The sequence below is a fragment of the Limanda limanda genome, chromosome 17 (genome assembly GCF_963576545.1).
Source record: "Limanda limanda chromosome 17, fLimLim1.1, whole genome shotgun sequence".
Lineage (NCBI taxonomy): Eukaryota > Metazoa > Chordata > Actinopteri > Pleuronectiformes > Pleuronectidae > Limanda > Limanda limanda.
Window position 1 is genome coordinate 22,393,279 of NC_083652.1, and position 13,040 is coordinate 22,406,318.

Sequence of the window (13,040 nt, forward strand, 5' to 3'; positions counted from 1 at the left end):
AAAATACTTGATTTACTTCAATCCTGCATTAAGCATAAATAACGATTGTATGGACTTGAGGATAGATAAGCTTTGTCCTATGTGACATGATCATGATCTCATCATTTTAGCTGTTCCTATTTTATTTTTGGCTATTTGCGTGAATTCATGTAAATCATTATAATAGAAATTTGCACTGAGCCAATGAGTAGAAGAATAAATAAGACTCACACCTCTATGAATAAATGATCACACATAAATACATGTCTTCATTTTGCCTTTTATTTAATGCATTTGGGAAAAGTTTCACTGTAGGACGTTGTAGTTGTAGGATTGCTGCACATAATTTGAATGTGACCTGCGTCCCCTGAGCCTCAGTGGTACTGTCTGCCCAGGCCGGACACCACCACAGACAGGAACTTCTGCCAGGCCTCCTGGACATCAGCGGTGAAGACGGAGGGGCCGAACTTGGCAGCCACGCACACACTGATGCACTCAGCAAGCAGCTGTGAGGGAGACAGACAGACAGGGATGCATTAATAGAACTGATCAAAGAACAGTTAGAGTGGGTGCAGGCAGAGTCAGAGATGGTCACCTACCCTGAAGTTATCAGGATCCACGTGAAGCTTCTCAGAGTGCATCGTGCTCAGTGCGGTGTAGACGCCCTTGATGTCGTCCAGGTTCTTCACAGCTCTCTCCAGCCCCCCCATCACTGTCTTGCCATGCTTGGCGACTTTCTCATTTCCCAGGATGGCGGCCGTGGTGGACAGGTTCCCAAAGGTTGAGAAGTGTCTCTGTGTCCACGGGTACACAATCAAAAGCCTGAAATGATCAGAACACAGAAATGGAAGAAAGACACAATGGTCAGTGACACGATATAACAACAATGTGAAGATGCAAAGCTCCAAGAAAACTATCATAATATAATACTAATAATGGTAATAATAATAATGACAACAACAACAATAATAATAGTTACACCATCTCTATAAAAGCTACAAAAGTCCTCAACAGAAAGAAACACATATAGCTACATGTATATAAATGTGTATGTGAATAGGCAGGTTACCTGGTCAGAGCCTGGGGTCCAATCTCCCCCACATCAATTTTTCCCCACAGGGAAACGATGGCGCTGCGCTCAGAAGCTGTCCACTCAACCATGGTGATGGCGTTAAGTATTTCTTGATCTTTTTCTGATGAGAAAAAACAGACAACCTCTGATCACAAACCTTCAGAAAGGACCTGCCTTTCTCTGGGTTTTATTAATTACCCAATGCCACACCTCTCAGGCCTTGAAGCATTTGATTGGTCCAGAGTTGAGGAGAAGTTGGGTTGTCACCTGCAGGGGAGCTCTGCCTGGCGAAAACTGATAAGAATATAATGCAGATTATTAAGGCTTATAAATTGAAAAATTACTTTCAATAAATAACCCAAAACATGCCATTTAGTTTGATTTTACATTTTTTACAAATGTTTATATTATGTCTTTAAATTAACCACCGTTTATAACATGTATTAGTACAATCTCCTTTGTCCTCTCTTTTGTTGCCCTTTATCCTTCATAACGACTACAAAAGGACCTTTAAAATAAACACCTTGTAAAATAATCTGTTTTAACACTGACGTTATTTTCAATTTGCTACAATAGTTTGTCTTTGTTACACAGTTTGGGCACTGTCCTCATTTTCATGATTCATTTTTGTTTTCTCATTAAAACCCGAATTTATTAAAGTGCTGATTGCAGAACTCTTTTGTAATTTTTGTATATAGTGATTTTTATGAACTGTTTAAAATCATTTTGTCACCACAGCATTTCCTACAAAAGATGCTCCTCTCAAAATTACAAAGTGTTGCCTTTTGATATCGGAATGTATATTATATGATTATGCACTGTGAAAAGTTTTAAGTTCATTGTTTCCTGCTGTGATAGAAATGTTTTTCAACTGAGTTTAGTTGTAATAATCATTTCAAGATCAGAAGCTCTCACAGATGCAGAGGTTTAAACGACTTTGTACCAGATTCAGTTCTCAGACAACATGTGAGGCTGTTCACAGAGATGGTGTGATCAGGTTCAAGTACATGGGTTAGAAAATAAGTTATACTATAACATTCATCAATATTAAGGTTATTTTATTTTGAAAAGAAAAAAAGCTCTGCCGTCATTTAACAGCAATATCCTCATAATGACACAAGTCTCTTCCATGAACAAGCTCTTGAACGAGCAAATGTATTAAAAGACTACATTTATAGGCCATTAAAAATGCTCTTTAGGCAGTTTGAAATTATTAGGGAAACTAATTCCATTAAATTCATGTCATGGTTTTGTTTTTGTGGATGTGTAGACAGATTCAAATTCATTATATTTTAAGTGATATAAATTAACTGAGCCAAATTAATAAATACATAGAGAAGGGAGTGGTTGGATTTATCTCCCAAAATGCTCTGGAAACTTTATCAATTTCTTTGATAGAGGTGTGGTCTGCTTTGATGGGTGCGGTGCAGTTTGGTTTGATATAAAAAAGACCGTTGGCAACCGACCTCATCTTCACATGAGAGTTTTTCTTTCTTTCTGTTGTGAAAACTTGAAGAAAAAGCAGACATGAGTCTCTCCGGGAAAGACAAGCGCGTCGTGAGGGCTATCTGGGAAAAAATGTCCCCCAAGTGCGATGAAATTGGAGCTGAGGCTCTTGGCAGGTACAAGCCTTCTGTCATTTGTCTTTTTACTTAAATGTATATGCTTTAATATGCTTTATTCATCATGTATGCATTTGATCCCCGTCTGGCAGGATGCTGGTTAGTTTCCCGCAGTCTAAGACCTACTTCTCACACTGGGCGGACCTGAGTCCTAGTTCCCCTCAGGTGAGGAAGCATGGAGCCGTCATCATGGGGGCTGTTGGAGAAGCCGTCGGAAACATGGATGATCTTCCAGGATTCCTCTCCAAACTCAGCGAGCTGCACGCCTTCAAGCTCAGGGTGGACCCCGCCAACTTCAAGGTATATCCTCGGTTATAAAGGACACAGACTTTTCAAACTATTGTTACTGGCTATGTGGCCCACATGTTTCCTATATCTGATGGAAGTTTTGCTTTATTTTTGAAGAAATTGTACTTTCTTGATTCTTGTTGTTCTGGGTTTGTACCCTCGGGGTTGAATGCACTTACTGTTAGTCGCTTTGGATAAAAGCGTCAACTAAATGAAATGTAATGTAATGTAAAACTGATTGAGTTTCAAGTTAGCCTGAGCGTTTTTTCACTTGTTGCTGACTTGTTCCTCCTGCACAACCATAGATCCTGGCCCACAACATCATCCTGGTCATGGCCATGTTCTTCCCCAGAGACTTCACTGCAGAGGTGCACGTCTCCGTTGACAAGTACTTGCAGAATCTGGCTCTGGCTCTGGCCGAGAAGTACCGTTAAACTGCAGTGAGCAGCGACTGCATGTTGGCCACTATGTCATCCACAGCAATGTCGAGGAAAGCCTCGGTAAATAAATCAAATAAATCTAAAATGTCTCGATGTTGGTCTTCTCTTCCTTGTCTGTTATTCTCTTACGGCTCTCTCGCATGAAATGAAAAAAAATAAAATAAAATAAAATAAAATAAAATAAAATAAAATAAAATAAAATAAAATAAAATAAAATAAAATAAAATAAAATAAAATAAAATAAAATAAAATAAAATAAAATAAATAAAATAAAATAAAATAAAATAAAATTAAATAAAATTAAATTAAATTAAATAGAATTAAATAAAATAAAATTACATTTAATGATTATTATTATTATTAGTAGTAGTAGCAGCATTATTAGCAGAAGTATAATACTACTTAGAAAATACTTTTACATCATTGCAACATTTCATTGGCAATATAGAGTAAAAGATAGAATAAGCTCAAATGGAAATCTACATAAGGTGTGTGTGTGAGAGAGAGAGAGAGAGAGAAAGAGAGGAAGAGAAAGAGCGAGAGCGAGAGCGAGAGAGAGAGAGAGAGAGAGAGAGAGAGAGAGAGAGAGAGAGAGAGAGAGAGAGAGAGAGAGAGAGAGGGAGGGAGAGTTGGTATGTTGTCTGTGAGTCTGTGGCACAGACTCTGTGCATAAGGATATAAGCATCTCTTACTCACTCACTCACAATGTTAATGCTAATTATTCTTCCCATATTATTATTGTCCTTATCGATGACATTTGACTATGTAGCTTTTGTTTCATGTATAACTAAATTGTGTTTTTGGAAGCTGCACGAAAACCAAATTTTTTTTTCAATATGTTTTTTTAATATAAGACTAAATATCAATTTTCAAATATTGCTTGTGTTGTTTAGCTTTCAATGATACTGATCTGATACCACTCATGCCGTTACCTGACACGAAAACATTGCAACATATCTCTTTGCATTTCTCTCTATCAGGCAGAAAACACGGATGAACCTATGACAGGTAAAATACTACTATGGGGAAATGTATCGTTTTACAGCAGTGAAAAATAAAAACAATCAATGCCATTTCATTGATATTGAAATGGCATGGATCGAAAATGATGATTGGACAGTTACTGATTCTGACAAATCTTTGTTTACATCGATTTTTATTATCGTAGTTTCTCACAACATAAAACAATTTATACCGTTGTCTTCTCATTGAATAAACTCAAACCCATTAAACCTTTCCAGTCACACGCGTCTGGACAAATACAATACAAAGACGTATTTGTAGTGACTCATGTAAAAAAACATTATTGAGATGTTTCATGAACATTGTAATGAGAAGATGAGACATAAGACAATTATCATTCACCTTGGAAAAACAAACATTTACTATATAGGAATTTGGCTTAGGGTGCTATCATACAAACAACATTAAAATATCGAAACAAAAAGAAACCCAGTTGTATTATAAATATTTTCTTGAAAAAGGAAAAATTATTTCTCACCATATGACGTCAATAGTGACAACCAGTCGAGCTCTTCGCACTGATTCGGATGTTGGCATCGTCAGTGAACATTCAAAACACCGGATTGGGTCCAAATATAACAACCGAATTAAACAGAAAGGGCTTTAATACAAATATTAAAACTATAAATAATCAAATATAGGGTTTCTTGTTTATCAAACTGTCAAAAGCTCATATCAGATGCGTTTTTGAGTGTAAAACGGATATGTTCTTACATGGCAGTTTGGGAGCGCCCTCTAGTGGGAGCGCATCTCTTTCCCACCATCATTGTAGTACTGCAGCTGGGTTGTGCTCCTCCATCTGGAGAATATAATTCTTCAGCTGCACACATGTAACAGCTTGAACCTTCACTGTGAATCAAAGCTGAGCTGAGAGAAGCAGCCCAGTGCCCCCCCACAACCCCTCCACCCTGACAGTGAATGCTTCAACAGCCACCGCTAGAGGGCAGCCCATGACTGCATATTATTTTAATCATAAATAGGAAGGTCGTTTTCAGTACCATGCTCATGTTCTTCTTTGAGGAAAACAAGCGTTGTGTTTTTCACGCAAACTACGTCCTCATCATTTTCCCCAAGACAATAAAAATACGAACTCACCATATGTCTCCTGCCTGTCACTGCACCTGTACTTCAAGTACATCCATACCTGACACTGTTTATAATGACTCATCTGTTGTAAACCAACTCTGATGCAGAAATTAAAAAGTATTGTTGGACCATTACAACTGTGTGTGTGTGTGTGTGTGTGTATGCGTGTGGTCCAGGTATTTCTGTTGTTGGGACCTACATTTGTTCACTCGGTCTCATTATAGGTGAGGCCAATGATTCAATTTTAAAGTGAAGACATATTTTGCGTTCAAGTTTAGATTTCGTTCAAAGCTAGGTTGATGTTATGGTTATGGTGCTGTCCTATGAAGTCATGGAGACAGGATGTGTTTGTGTGAGTGTGTAATATAATGTGTAAAACCAAGACTTAACCCTCACACAGCCCATTGAAAAAGTGAGGACCAGTCCTCACTCTGTAGGTTCTATGCATAAAATGTACCTCACAAATATAAAAGCACAGGAACACAACTGATTTTAAATAAATAACTTTTTGAAATAACATTGAAATGATGAGTGAAACCTTGCTTGATGGGTCACACAGGACACTAAAAAAACACACAAGATGATTAAATACAAGTTTCATTTAGTTATGTGTGTGTTGCTGGGCTCTTCACTGGTACTGACTCCTCAGTGCGTCTACTACAGCAGAAAGAAACTTCTGCCAGGTGGCCTGGACCTGAGGGCCCATGGCGCTCCCGAGTTTGCAGGCGACGGTGATGGTGATGCAGTCTGCCAGGAGCTGCGGACAAAACCAGAACACGTCATGAATCAGTGTTTGTGTGTGAGTCATATAGGTCTAATATGTATGATGGACTAACTCTGAAGTTATCAGGATCCACATGGAGTGTTTCATAGTGCAGCTGGCTCAGAGCAGCATATGTTTCTTCGATGTTGTCCATGTTCTTCACAGCTTCATCCAGTGCCCTCAGCACCACTCTGCCGTGCGCTGCCACTTTGGCGTTGTTCAAAACAGCAGAGGCGGTGAAGGTTTCTCCAAATGAAACAAAATAACGCTCTGTCCAGGGGTACACGATCAAAACTCTGTCAACACAAGAGGTGTAGTTATTTCACTTGCAAACAGGGTTTATGTTTAGTTCACACATTTGTTAGACTTTGAAATAAGTAATGGAAAACCATAGTTTTCAAAATAACTCATTGAAACTTTAGGCAACGAACTATAAATCAGAAATGTTAGTTGTGTTTATTTGATGCAAACTCTTGCAAACACAGATGAGGATATAAAGCTAAACATTATAATTCTTTAAAATAAATAAGACAGCCACCTGCAATTGGCAAATAAGGGGTTTGAATTTGACATGAAACAAATAGTAGATATAATAAATCCTGCCATTCCAAACAAACAAATACTATCAAAACGTTTTCATTCAATAAAATACACCCTTGTACTCCATGTATTCTACACACACACAAATATATATATATAAACATGATATGAAATTTATCATAGTCACATCCTCTACCTTGCCAAAGCTTCCGGTCCAACCTCGTCGATATTAACTTGTTCCCAAACAGCTCTGACCGTGCTGCGCTCCTGGTCTGTCCACTTCACCATGGCGTCTGTGTCATCAGTAATAATAATAATTTATAAGAACTTCTGTTCAACGGAGAGAACAGCAGAGAGTCAGACAGAGGGCGTCTGATTTCAGCAGCTTACACACCGAAGGATGATGAAGATTGTCGGTCACTGATAGACTGGGATTAATGTGTTATATCCAAGGTACCTGACAGTAAAATTGCTTCTCACATAAACCTTAATCATCAACTTTCCAAATTCCCCTGGCCACCAGTCACTTTCCAGAAGCTGCTGAACTTAGATTAAACTAAGCCTTCATTATCTGAATATTCAAGGCTCCCTCCGCCCAAATAAACCATCAAGACAACCGATATCACCAAAGTTGCCTCGTGATGTTTGGCTCATGATACACTTTAATTTATTTATTGTCCTCAAGTGACCTGATGCCACGGAATATGTGTTTTCTTTTGACCAAAGAAATAAACAAGTGATAAATGTTGTGCTTTCTTTGTTTTCAAGATACAGTAACAGTGAGTGATACATGATTTACCAGGTGACATAAAGAGGTCAATGTTTCTATAGCACAGCACAGCATCGGTTTCAGTGAACCTTTAACGGTCTTGGGGAATAAATAAGTGTTCAATTATGACAAGAAGATTAAACACTATAAAGGTTGACCGATGATGAAGTGTTGTGTAAAGACATTTAATAAATATTTATTTATTTATTCAACTGTTTCACTTGTGATATTTTATACCATTGTCATAAAATCAATTAATTAATAATACATTTTTCATCACCACACAATTGTAACACATTTCTCACAAAGGTTTCATACCATTTTTCCTTTATCGGATTTAAGGAGGTTGGCTTCCTATGACATGAAATAGCCTAGATGAGGTGGATAAGTCATTTACTAAGTAATATTGTTTTAGTAATTTATTTTGTAATGCAACGAACATGTGCCCAGACAAGACACTACAAACATGACGAGTGCAGCAGCAGAATCCTAACAAAAGGCCAGAAGAGCTTAACCTTCATACATGTCAGAAACTAAACTAGAGCACAAACTTTCTCCTTAGACATTAACAAAACTTTGGCATCGACTATGTCTTGAAAATGCAAATTACATCCCAGCATCCCATAAGCTAATGATATAAACGACAATAAAATAAGAAGCGCTTTTCATTTTTTGACTTCCAGATCACACAGTTGACTGTTTCTATTTTCCTCTGGAAGCAGCAAGAGGACCACATCTCATCTGAGCACACACAGACCTCTGATGCTCAGGTTAAGGGTCATTCAACTATTGGAACAGGAATAGGTTACAGAACATTGTGAAAGAGTGCAGCAACATTTTCAGGCACGATGCTGATCGACTTAACTCAGCCTGTGGAATTCCAGCTGACCCTACAGATGCCTGTTTTGTTGTAGGCTTAAGTTGTTTCTGTCAGTTTGCCTGTGAGCAGCACAAATAGATACAGAGATACATTTGTACCAGCTGCCATTGGCTTTTTTTAAATTATTATTTTAATTAATTGAAACCCTGAAATTTAATTTTTTATTTTTGCTTAACATTTTAATGCTATTTCAAGTGTTTTATAATATTTATTATTTTTATAATATTTATTGTCCATGTCTTATGTTCAGCTTGAGGTTTGTGTTGATACTGCTGTCTTTACTTTGCCCAATGGATCAAATACAGATATCCTTGATCCTTGAGGGTAGCTTTGAATGATAAATACATCTAATAAGGCTTTACCTTCTCAATTTTGGTTTAACATCTTCAAACCATTTCTGTTAATAATGTTTAAATTATATTTTTTGACTTGACTAATGCATGGTAATTTGTTTGTGGGCTGGAGACCGGTTTTAGTAAATATGTTTGTAAACATGAGAATAGTTATTTGATAAATTCTGGTAGTAGCATTTGTTTGTTAAGTCTGGTAAGTCAAATATTAAGAACATATTACATCTAATCTGTTGTTAATCTGTGGATACAAATGAGTATTCACAGATGTTTATTTTATTGAGTTTGTATTGACAGTTACACTCTTTAACTGCCTGACTAGTAAATATCCATAAACATTTACAATGATTGGGGGCTGTTGTATAAAACCATTCACTAAAGTGAGTACAGGCAACAAAATCACCCAGGGTTCATTATTTGTTTTTTTGTTATATTGTAGAAATTCATTTCAATTTCTATGGGAAAAATAAAAACATAGTTTTTGACTTTTACAAATGATCACAGACACAAAAGAATGCATTTTAATTGAGTTTTATTTTTATTGTCAGCACTTGAAGGGCTGCTGCACATTATTTGAATGTGACCTGCGTCCCCTGAGCCTCAGTGGTACTGTCTGCCCAGGCCGGACACCACCACAGACAGGAACTTCTGCCAGGCCTCCTGGACATCAGCGGTGAAGACGGAGGGGCCGAACTTGGCAGCCACGCACACACTGATGCACTCAGCAAGCAGCTGTGAGGGAGACAGACAGACAGGGATGCATTAATAGAACTGATCAAAGAACAGGTAGAGTGGGTGCAGGCAGAGTCAGAGATGGTCACCTACCCTGAAGTTATCAGGATCCACGTGAAGCTTCTCAGAGTGCATCGTGCTCAGTGCGGTGTAGACGCCCTTGATGTCGTCCAGGTTCTTCACAGCTCTCTCCAGCCCCCCCATCACTGTCTTGCCATGCTTGGCGACTTTCTCATTTCCCAGGATGGCGGCCGTGGTGGACAGGTCGCCAAAGGTCGAGAAGTGTCTCTGTGTCCACGGGTACACAATCAAAAGCCTGAAATGATCACAACACAGAAATGGAAGTAACACACAATGGTCAGTGACAAACTTAACAACAAGGTGAGGATATAAAGCCACATGATAATGCTATTGTAGAAGTAAGAACAAGAATACGAATAAGAAAATAAATAAGAATAAACTTAAGTAATTTTCTTAACAAAGGTACAAAGAGCTGATCACACAGAAACACTGTGATGTATGTGAATAGACAGGTCACCTGGTCAGAGCCTGGGGTCCAATCTCCCCCACATCGATTTTTCCCCACAGGGCGATGATGGCGCTGCGCTCAGAAGCTGTCCACTCAACCATGGTGACGGTGCGAAAATCTCCTTTAGACTGAAGTCAAACTGGTTTTCTGACCTCGAGCCTTTTATGTCTGAATTTAAATGTGTGGTACGTTTTATTCGGTACTGGTAGCTCCACCTCTCCGCCCAGCAGAAATTTGATTAGACCAGATGCATCCAGCGATTAATGACGTGCACCAATGTGCGTCGCCAAATTGGCAACGATAGGCGCCACCCGAGGGGAGTGACGTTACTTGGAACAGAATGGATTTTTTTTCTTCAAGATAGTGTACACAAGATATGAGAAAACTGTTTGCATGAAACTGCTGTTTTTTAATTAAGATCTCAACTGCACATTTTGAATTCAGTAATTAGTTTGTAATAGAGCACAACAGTTCTGCAATAATATTCCACTTTCATGAATGGAGTAGCATAATAATATTAAATAATTTTTACAGCGGTTGGAAAAAGTGTTACTTCAGCTGCAGGATTATCTTTGGAGAAGTTTTGGAGTTGAAGTTGAATCATGATATAAAAATTGTTATGATATGATATGATATCATTACTAATCCAAGAAAACAATAATTTCCTAAAAACATTTTTAAAAACATTAATTACAAAGTGCGGAACATTTATGTACATACACACATACACATAAATCTGAAGAACCATATATTCCGATACATGAACTGAACAGAATGCATATTCAGGTTTGACTCTGTAAATGATCACATATATTTTGATACAGCTACACATTTGATAATAATAATGACAGTAATAATAATGATAATCATAATAACAATAATCACATTGTAAAAAAATTATAATGTCTTTAATTTTATATTATGTATAATTATTATCAATATAATGATTTCTAATCATGATAATAATGTATGTCTAATCTCGCTGAAGAGAAATAAACATACATACACACACACACATATTATATATATATATATATATATATATAAATAATATTGTGGGTGTGTGTAACTGTATCAAGTAAAAATAAAATATATTTTGCAGTCAAACTTGAATATCAATATATTATAGATTATGACGTTTCCCCTTAATATAACCTATTAATTATGAATTAAAAGTTACTTTTATTTGTGAATTATTTTGCCCATTTCTCATTTATCTTATTCTTTTCAACTGTGCTTTTCAATAAAGTGCAAACCGCCATCATGTACTTGGCAGCGTTTGATTAATAGGGAGTGGTAACTTTAACTTTATTATCAAAAACAAACTGGCAATGAAAACATCTTGCAGTTTTTTTTATGGGAGGTGTGGTTTGGATTCGATCCGCGGGCGTGGCGCTGTTTGGTTTGATATAAGGTCTCTATGACAAAACCCTCCTCCACAGCTTCTTCTGATCAATATTTTCTCTGAATCCCTGAAAAACAAAGGCAGCTATGAGTCTCTCAGCGAAAGACAAGAGTCTGGTGAAAGCCTTGTGGGCCAAAGCTGAGGGCAGGGTCGTGGATATCGGTGGCGAGGCTCTGGGCAGGTATGAGATCCACGTGTAATTAAATGCAACCTTACTTTTATACCATTGCCACAACTCATTTCAAATTGTGTGTGTTTGTATTCTTTAGGATGCTGGTTTCCTACCCGCAAACCAAGACCTACTTCTCGGAGTGGGGGACTGAACTGACTGCTCAAACCCCGAAGGTGAGGCATCACGGAGGAGTCATCATGGGAGCCGTGGGCATGGGCGTGAAACACATCGATAATCTCACCGATGCCATGAGCTCCCTCAGCGAGCTGCATGCCTTCACGCTTCGTGTGGATCCCTCCAACTTCAAGGTGAGAGCGCATCAGAAACACCTCTCTGTCAAAATCTTTGACAACCTATAACCCTAACATGTGAAATTCGAGCATACATGTTCTGGTCTTGTCCAATTGGATGTTTCCTATTTAGGTTTTTAATTAATAACTTCATCTAACCATGTGTTTCTTGCACAATTGTAGATCCTGGCCCACAACATCATCCTGGTTATGGCCATGTACTACCCCAAAGACTTCACCGCAGAGGTCCATGTCTCCTTTGATAAGTTCCTGAACAGCCTGGCCTGGGCTCTGTCCGAGAAGTACCGCTAAAACTGGAGCCAGGCAGGAGCAGCCACCGAACTCACATGTGGCGCATCGTCGTCCCACAGTGTCCAGCAACACTGTGGACATGTAGTGGGCTCGTTCAATAAAAAGACAAACATTAAAAGAAAAAGGTGCAGTTTCCGTTTGATCATTTCCAGTGAACATATTGTTTCAAAAGCTGTTGAAGAACTCGTCACAATAGGAAATTCAACCAAGCCTTGGTATAATAAAAATAATAATACTAACAACATTATTCATTGAATAACATTTTAAACCTAACAATTTAGTAGCACTTAAATGGCACTTACTTATAGCACTTTGTAGTTTTGCTTTTTTGTAGAAATTGTACTTTCTTGAGTCTTGATGTTCTGGGTTTGTACCCTCATTGAATGCACTTATTGTAAGTCGCTTTGGATAAAAGTGTCAGCTTAATGAAGTGTTATGTAACAATTATTATTATGATTTCATTGTTATCATTAACTGTTAAAAGAATATTATACAGGTAATTCAGAATATGTTCGCTTTAGTAAATGAACAAACTGTGAACACCTGGAGACTTTGGCTTGGTTGTCCTATGTGCCTGTGATCGATCTGTTATCTTAATGAATCGGAAATTGAATCATTCAAATGAAAATAAATTTTATTCAGAGCATTCTTTTTTTAAAAACTAGCCCTGTATCCAACCAGCAATTCAAAAATCAGGGAATTCTGACAGGGAAAATGAAAAAAAGTGATTGGCAGATTCAAATGGGACCGATTAAAGTTGACCAATTGGGTGGACAGAATGTAATTTG

The 13,040-nt window shown here is 37.8% G+C and overlaps 5 protein-coding genes across 5 annotated transcripts; 2 read left to right on the forward strand and 3 right to left on the reverse strand.

The window, feature by feature from the left end:
• Window positions 1-247: 247 nt before the first annotated feature.
• On the reverse strand, window positions 248-1,206 carry LOC133023295 (hemoglobin subunit beta-A). The gene is made up of 3 exons (XM_061090292.1): window positions 1,049-1,206; window positions 579-801; window positions 248-485 (listed from the first exon to the last, which is right to left on the reverse strand). Exons 1-3 carry the CDS (start codon window positions 1,138-1,140, stop codon window positions 354-356), a joined length of 447 nt encoding a protein of 148 aa, XP_060946275.1. The 5' UTR covers window positions 1,141-1,206; the 3' UTR covers window positions 248-353.
• Window positions 1,207-2,507: 1,301 nt separating this feature from the next.
• On the forward strand, window positions 2,508-3,486 carry LOC133022533 (hemoglobin subunit alpha-A-like). Its single transcript, XM_061089347.1, has 3 exons — window positions 2,508-2,673; window positions 2,766-2,973; window positions 3,267-3,486. The coding sequence occupies exons 1-3, from the start codon at window positions 2,579-2,581 to the stop codon at window positions 3,393-3,395; spliced, it is 432 nt and encodes a 143-aa protein (XP_060945330.1). The 5' UTR covers window positions 2,508-2,578; the 3' UTR covers window positions 3,396-3,486.
• Window positions 3,487-6,094: 2,608 nt separating this feature from the next.
• On the reverse strand, window positions 6,095-7,338 carry LOC133023466 (hemoglobin cathodic subunit beta-like). The gene is made up of 4 exons (XM_061090503.1): window positions 7,208-7,338; window positions 7,010-7,106; window positions 6,347-6,569; window positions 6,095-6,267 (listed from the first exon to the last, which is right to left on the reverse strand). Exons 2-4 carry the CDS (start codon window positions 7,099-7,101, stop codon window positions 6,139-6,141), a joined length of 444 nt encoding a protein of 147 aa, XP_060946486.1. The 5' UTR covers window positions 7,102-7,106; window positions 7,208-7,338; the 3' UTR covers window positions 6,095-6,138.
• Window positions 7,339-9,327: 1,989 nt separating this feature from the next.
• LOC133023255 (hemoglobin subunit beta-A-like) lies at window positions 9,328-10,249 on the reverse strand. Its single transcript, XM_061090239.1, has 3 exons — window positions 10,083-10,249; window positions 9,638-9,860; window positions 9,328-9,544 (listed from the first exon to the last, which is right to left on the reverse strand). The coding sequence occupies exons 1-3, from the start codon at window positions 10,172-10,174 to the stop codon at window positions 9,413-9,415; spliced, it is 447 nt and encodes a 148-aa protein (XP_060946222.1). The 5' UTR covers window positions 10,175-10,249; the 3' UTR covers window positions 9,328-9,412.
• Window positions 10,250-11,504: 1,255 nt separating this feature from the next.
• Window positions 11,505-12,376, forward strand: LOC133022532 (hemoglobin subunit alpha-like). Its single transcript, XM_061089346.1, has 3 exons — window positions 11,505-11,659; window positions 11,748-11,958; window positions 12,124-12,376. Exons 1-3 carry the CDS (start codon window positions 11,565-11,567, stop codon window positions 12,250-12,252), a joined length of 435 nt encoding a protein of 144 aa, XP_060945329.1. The 5' UTR covers window positions 11,505-11,564; the 3' UTR covers window positions 12,253-12,376.
• The last annotated feature ends 664 nt before the right edge of the window (window positions 12,377-13,040 follow it).

Excerpts from the sequence above, each read along its gene's own strand:
- LOC133023295 (XM_061090292.1), bottom strand. The coding sequence starts at position 1,140 with ATGGTTGAGTGGACAGCTTCTGAGCGCAGCGCCATCGTTTCCCTGTGG. Across the intron at positions 802-1,048 it reads GGACCCCAGGCTCTGACCAG|GCTTTTGATTGTGTACCCGT; the intron begins GTAACCTGCCTA and ends TGATCATTTCAG. Across the intron at positions 486-578 it reads TGGATCCTGATAACTTCAGG|CTGCTTGCTGAGTGCATCAG; the intron begins GTAGGTGACCAT and ends TCTCCCTCACAG.
- LOC133022533 (XM_061089347.1), top strand. The coding sequence starts at position 2,579 with ATGAGTCTCTCCGGGAAAGACAAGCGCGTCGTGAGGGCTATCTGGGAA. Across the intron at positions 2,674-2,765 it reads GGAGCTGAGGCTCTTGGCAG|GATGCTGGTTAGTTTCCCGC; the intron begins GTACAAGCCTTC and ends CCCGTCTGGCAG. Across the intron at positions 2,974-3,266 it reads TGGACCCCGCCAACTTCAAG|ATCCTGGCCCACAACATCAT; the intron begins GTATATCCTCGG and ends GCACAACCATAG.
- LOC133023466 (XM_061090503.1), bottom strand. The coding sequence starts at position 7,101 with ATGGTGAAGTGGACAGACCAGGAGCGCAGCACGGTCAGAGCTGTTTGG. Across the intron at positions 6,570-7,009 it reads GGACCGGAAGCTTTGGCAAG|AGTTTTGATCGTGTACCCCT; the intron begins GTAGAGGATGTG and ends TTGTGTTGACAG. Across the intron at positions 6,268-6,346 it reads TGGATCCTGATAACTTCAGA|CTCCTGGCAGACTGCATCAC; the intron begins GTTAGTCCATCA and ends TTTTGTCCGCAG.
- LOC133023255 (XM_061090239.1), bottom strand. The coding sequence starts at position 10,174 with ATGGTTGAGTGGACAGCTTCTGAGCGCAGCGCCATCATCGCCCTGTGG. Across the intron at positions 9,861-10,082 it reads GGACCCCAGGCTCTGACCAG|GCTTTTGATTGTGTACCCGT; the intron begins GTGACCTGTCTA and ends TGATCATTTCAG. Across the intron at positions 9,545-9,637 it reads TGGATCCTGATAACTTCAGG|CTGCTTGCTGAGTGCATCAG; the intron begins GTAGGTGACCAT and ends TCTCCCTCACAG.
- LOC133022532 (XM_061089346.1), top strand. The coding sequence starts at position 11,565 with ATGAGTCTCTCAGCGAAAGACAAGAGTCTGGTGAAAGCCTTGTGGGCC. Across the intron at positions 11,660-11,747 it reads GGTGGCGAGGCTCTGGGCAG|GATGCTGGTTTCCTACCCGC; the intron begins GTATGAGATCCA and ends TGTATTCTTTAG. Across the intron at positions 11,959-12,123 it reads TGGATCCCTCCAACTTCAAG|ATCCTGGCCCACAACATCAT; the intron begins GTGAGAGCGCAT and ends GCACAATTGTAG.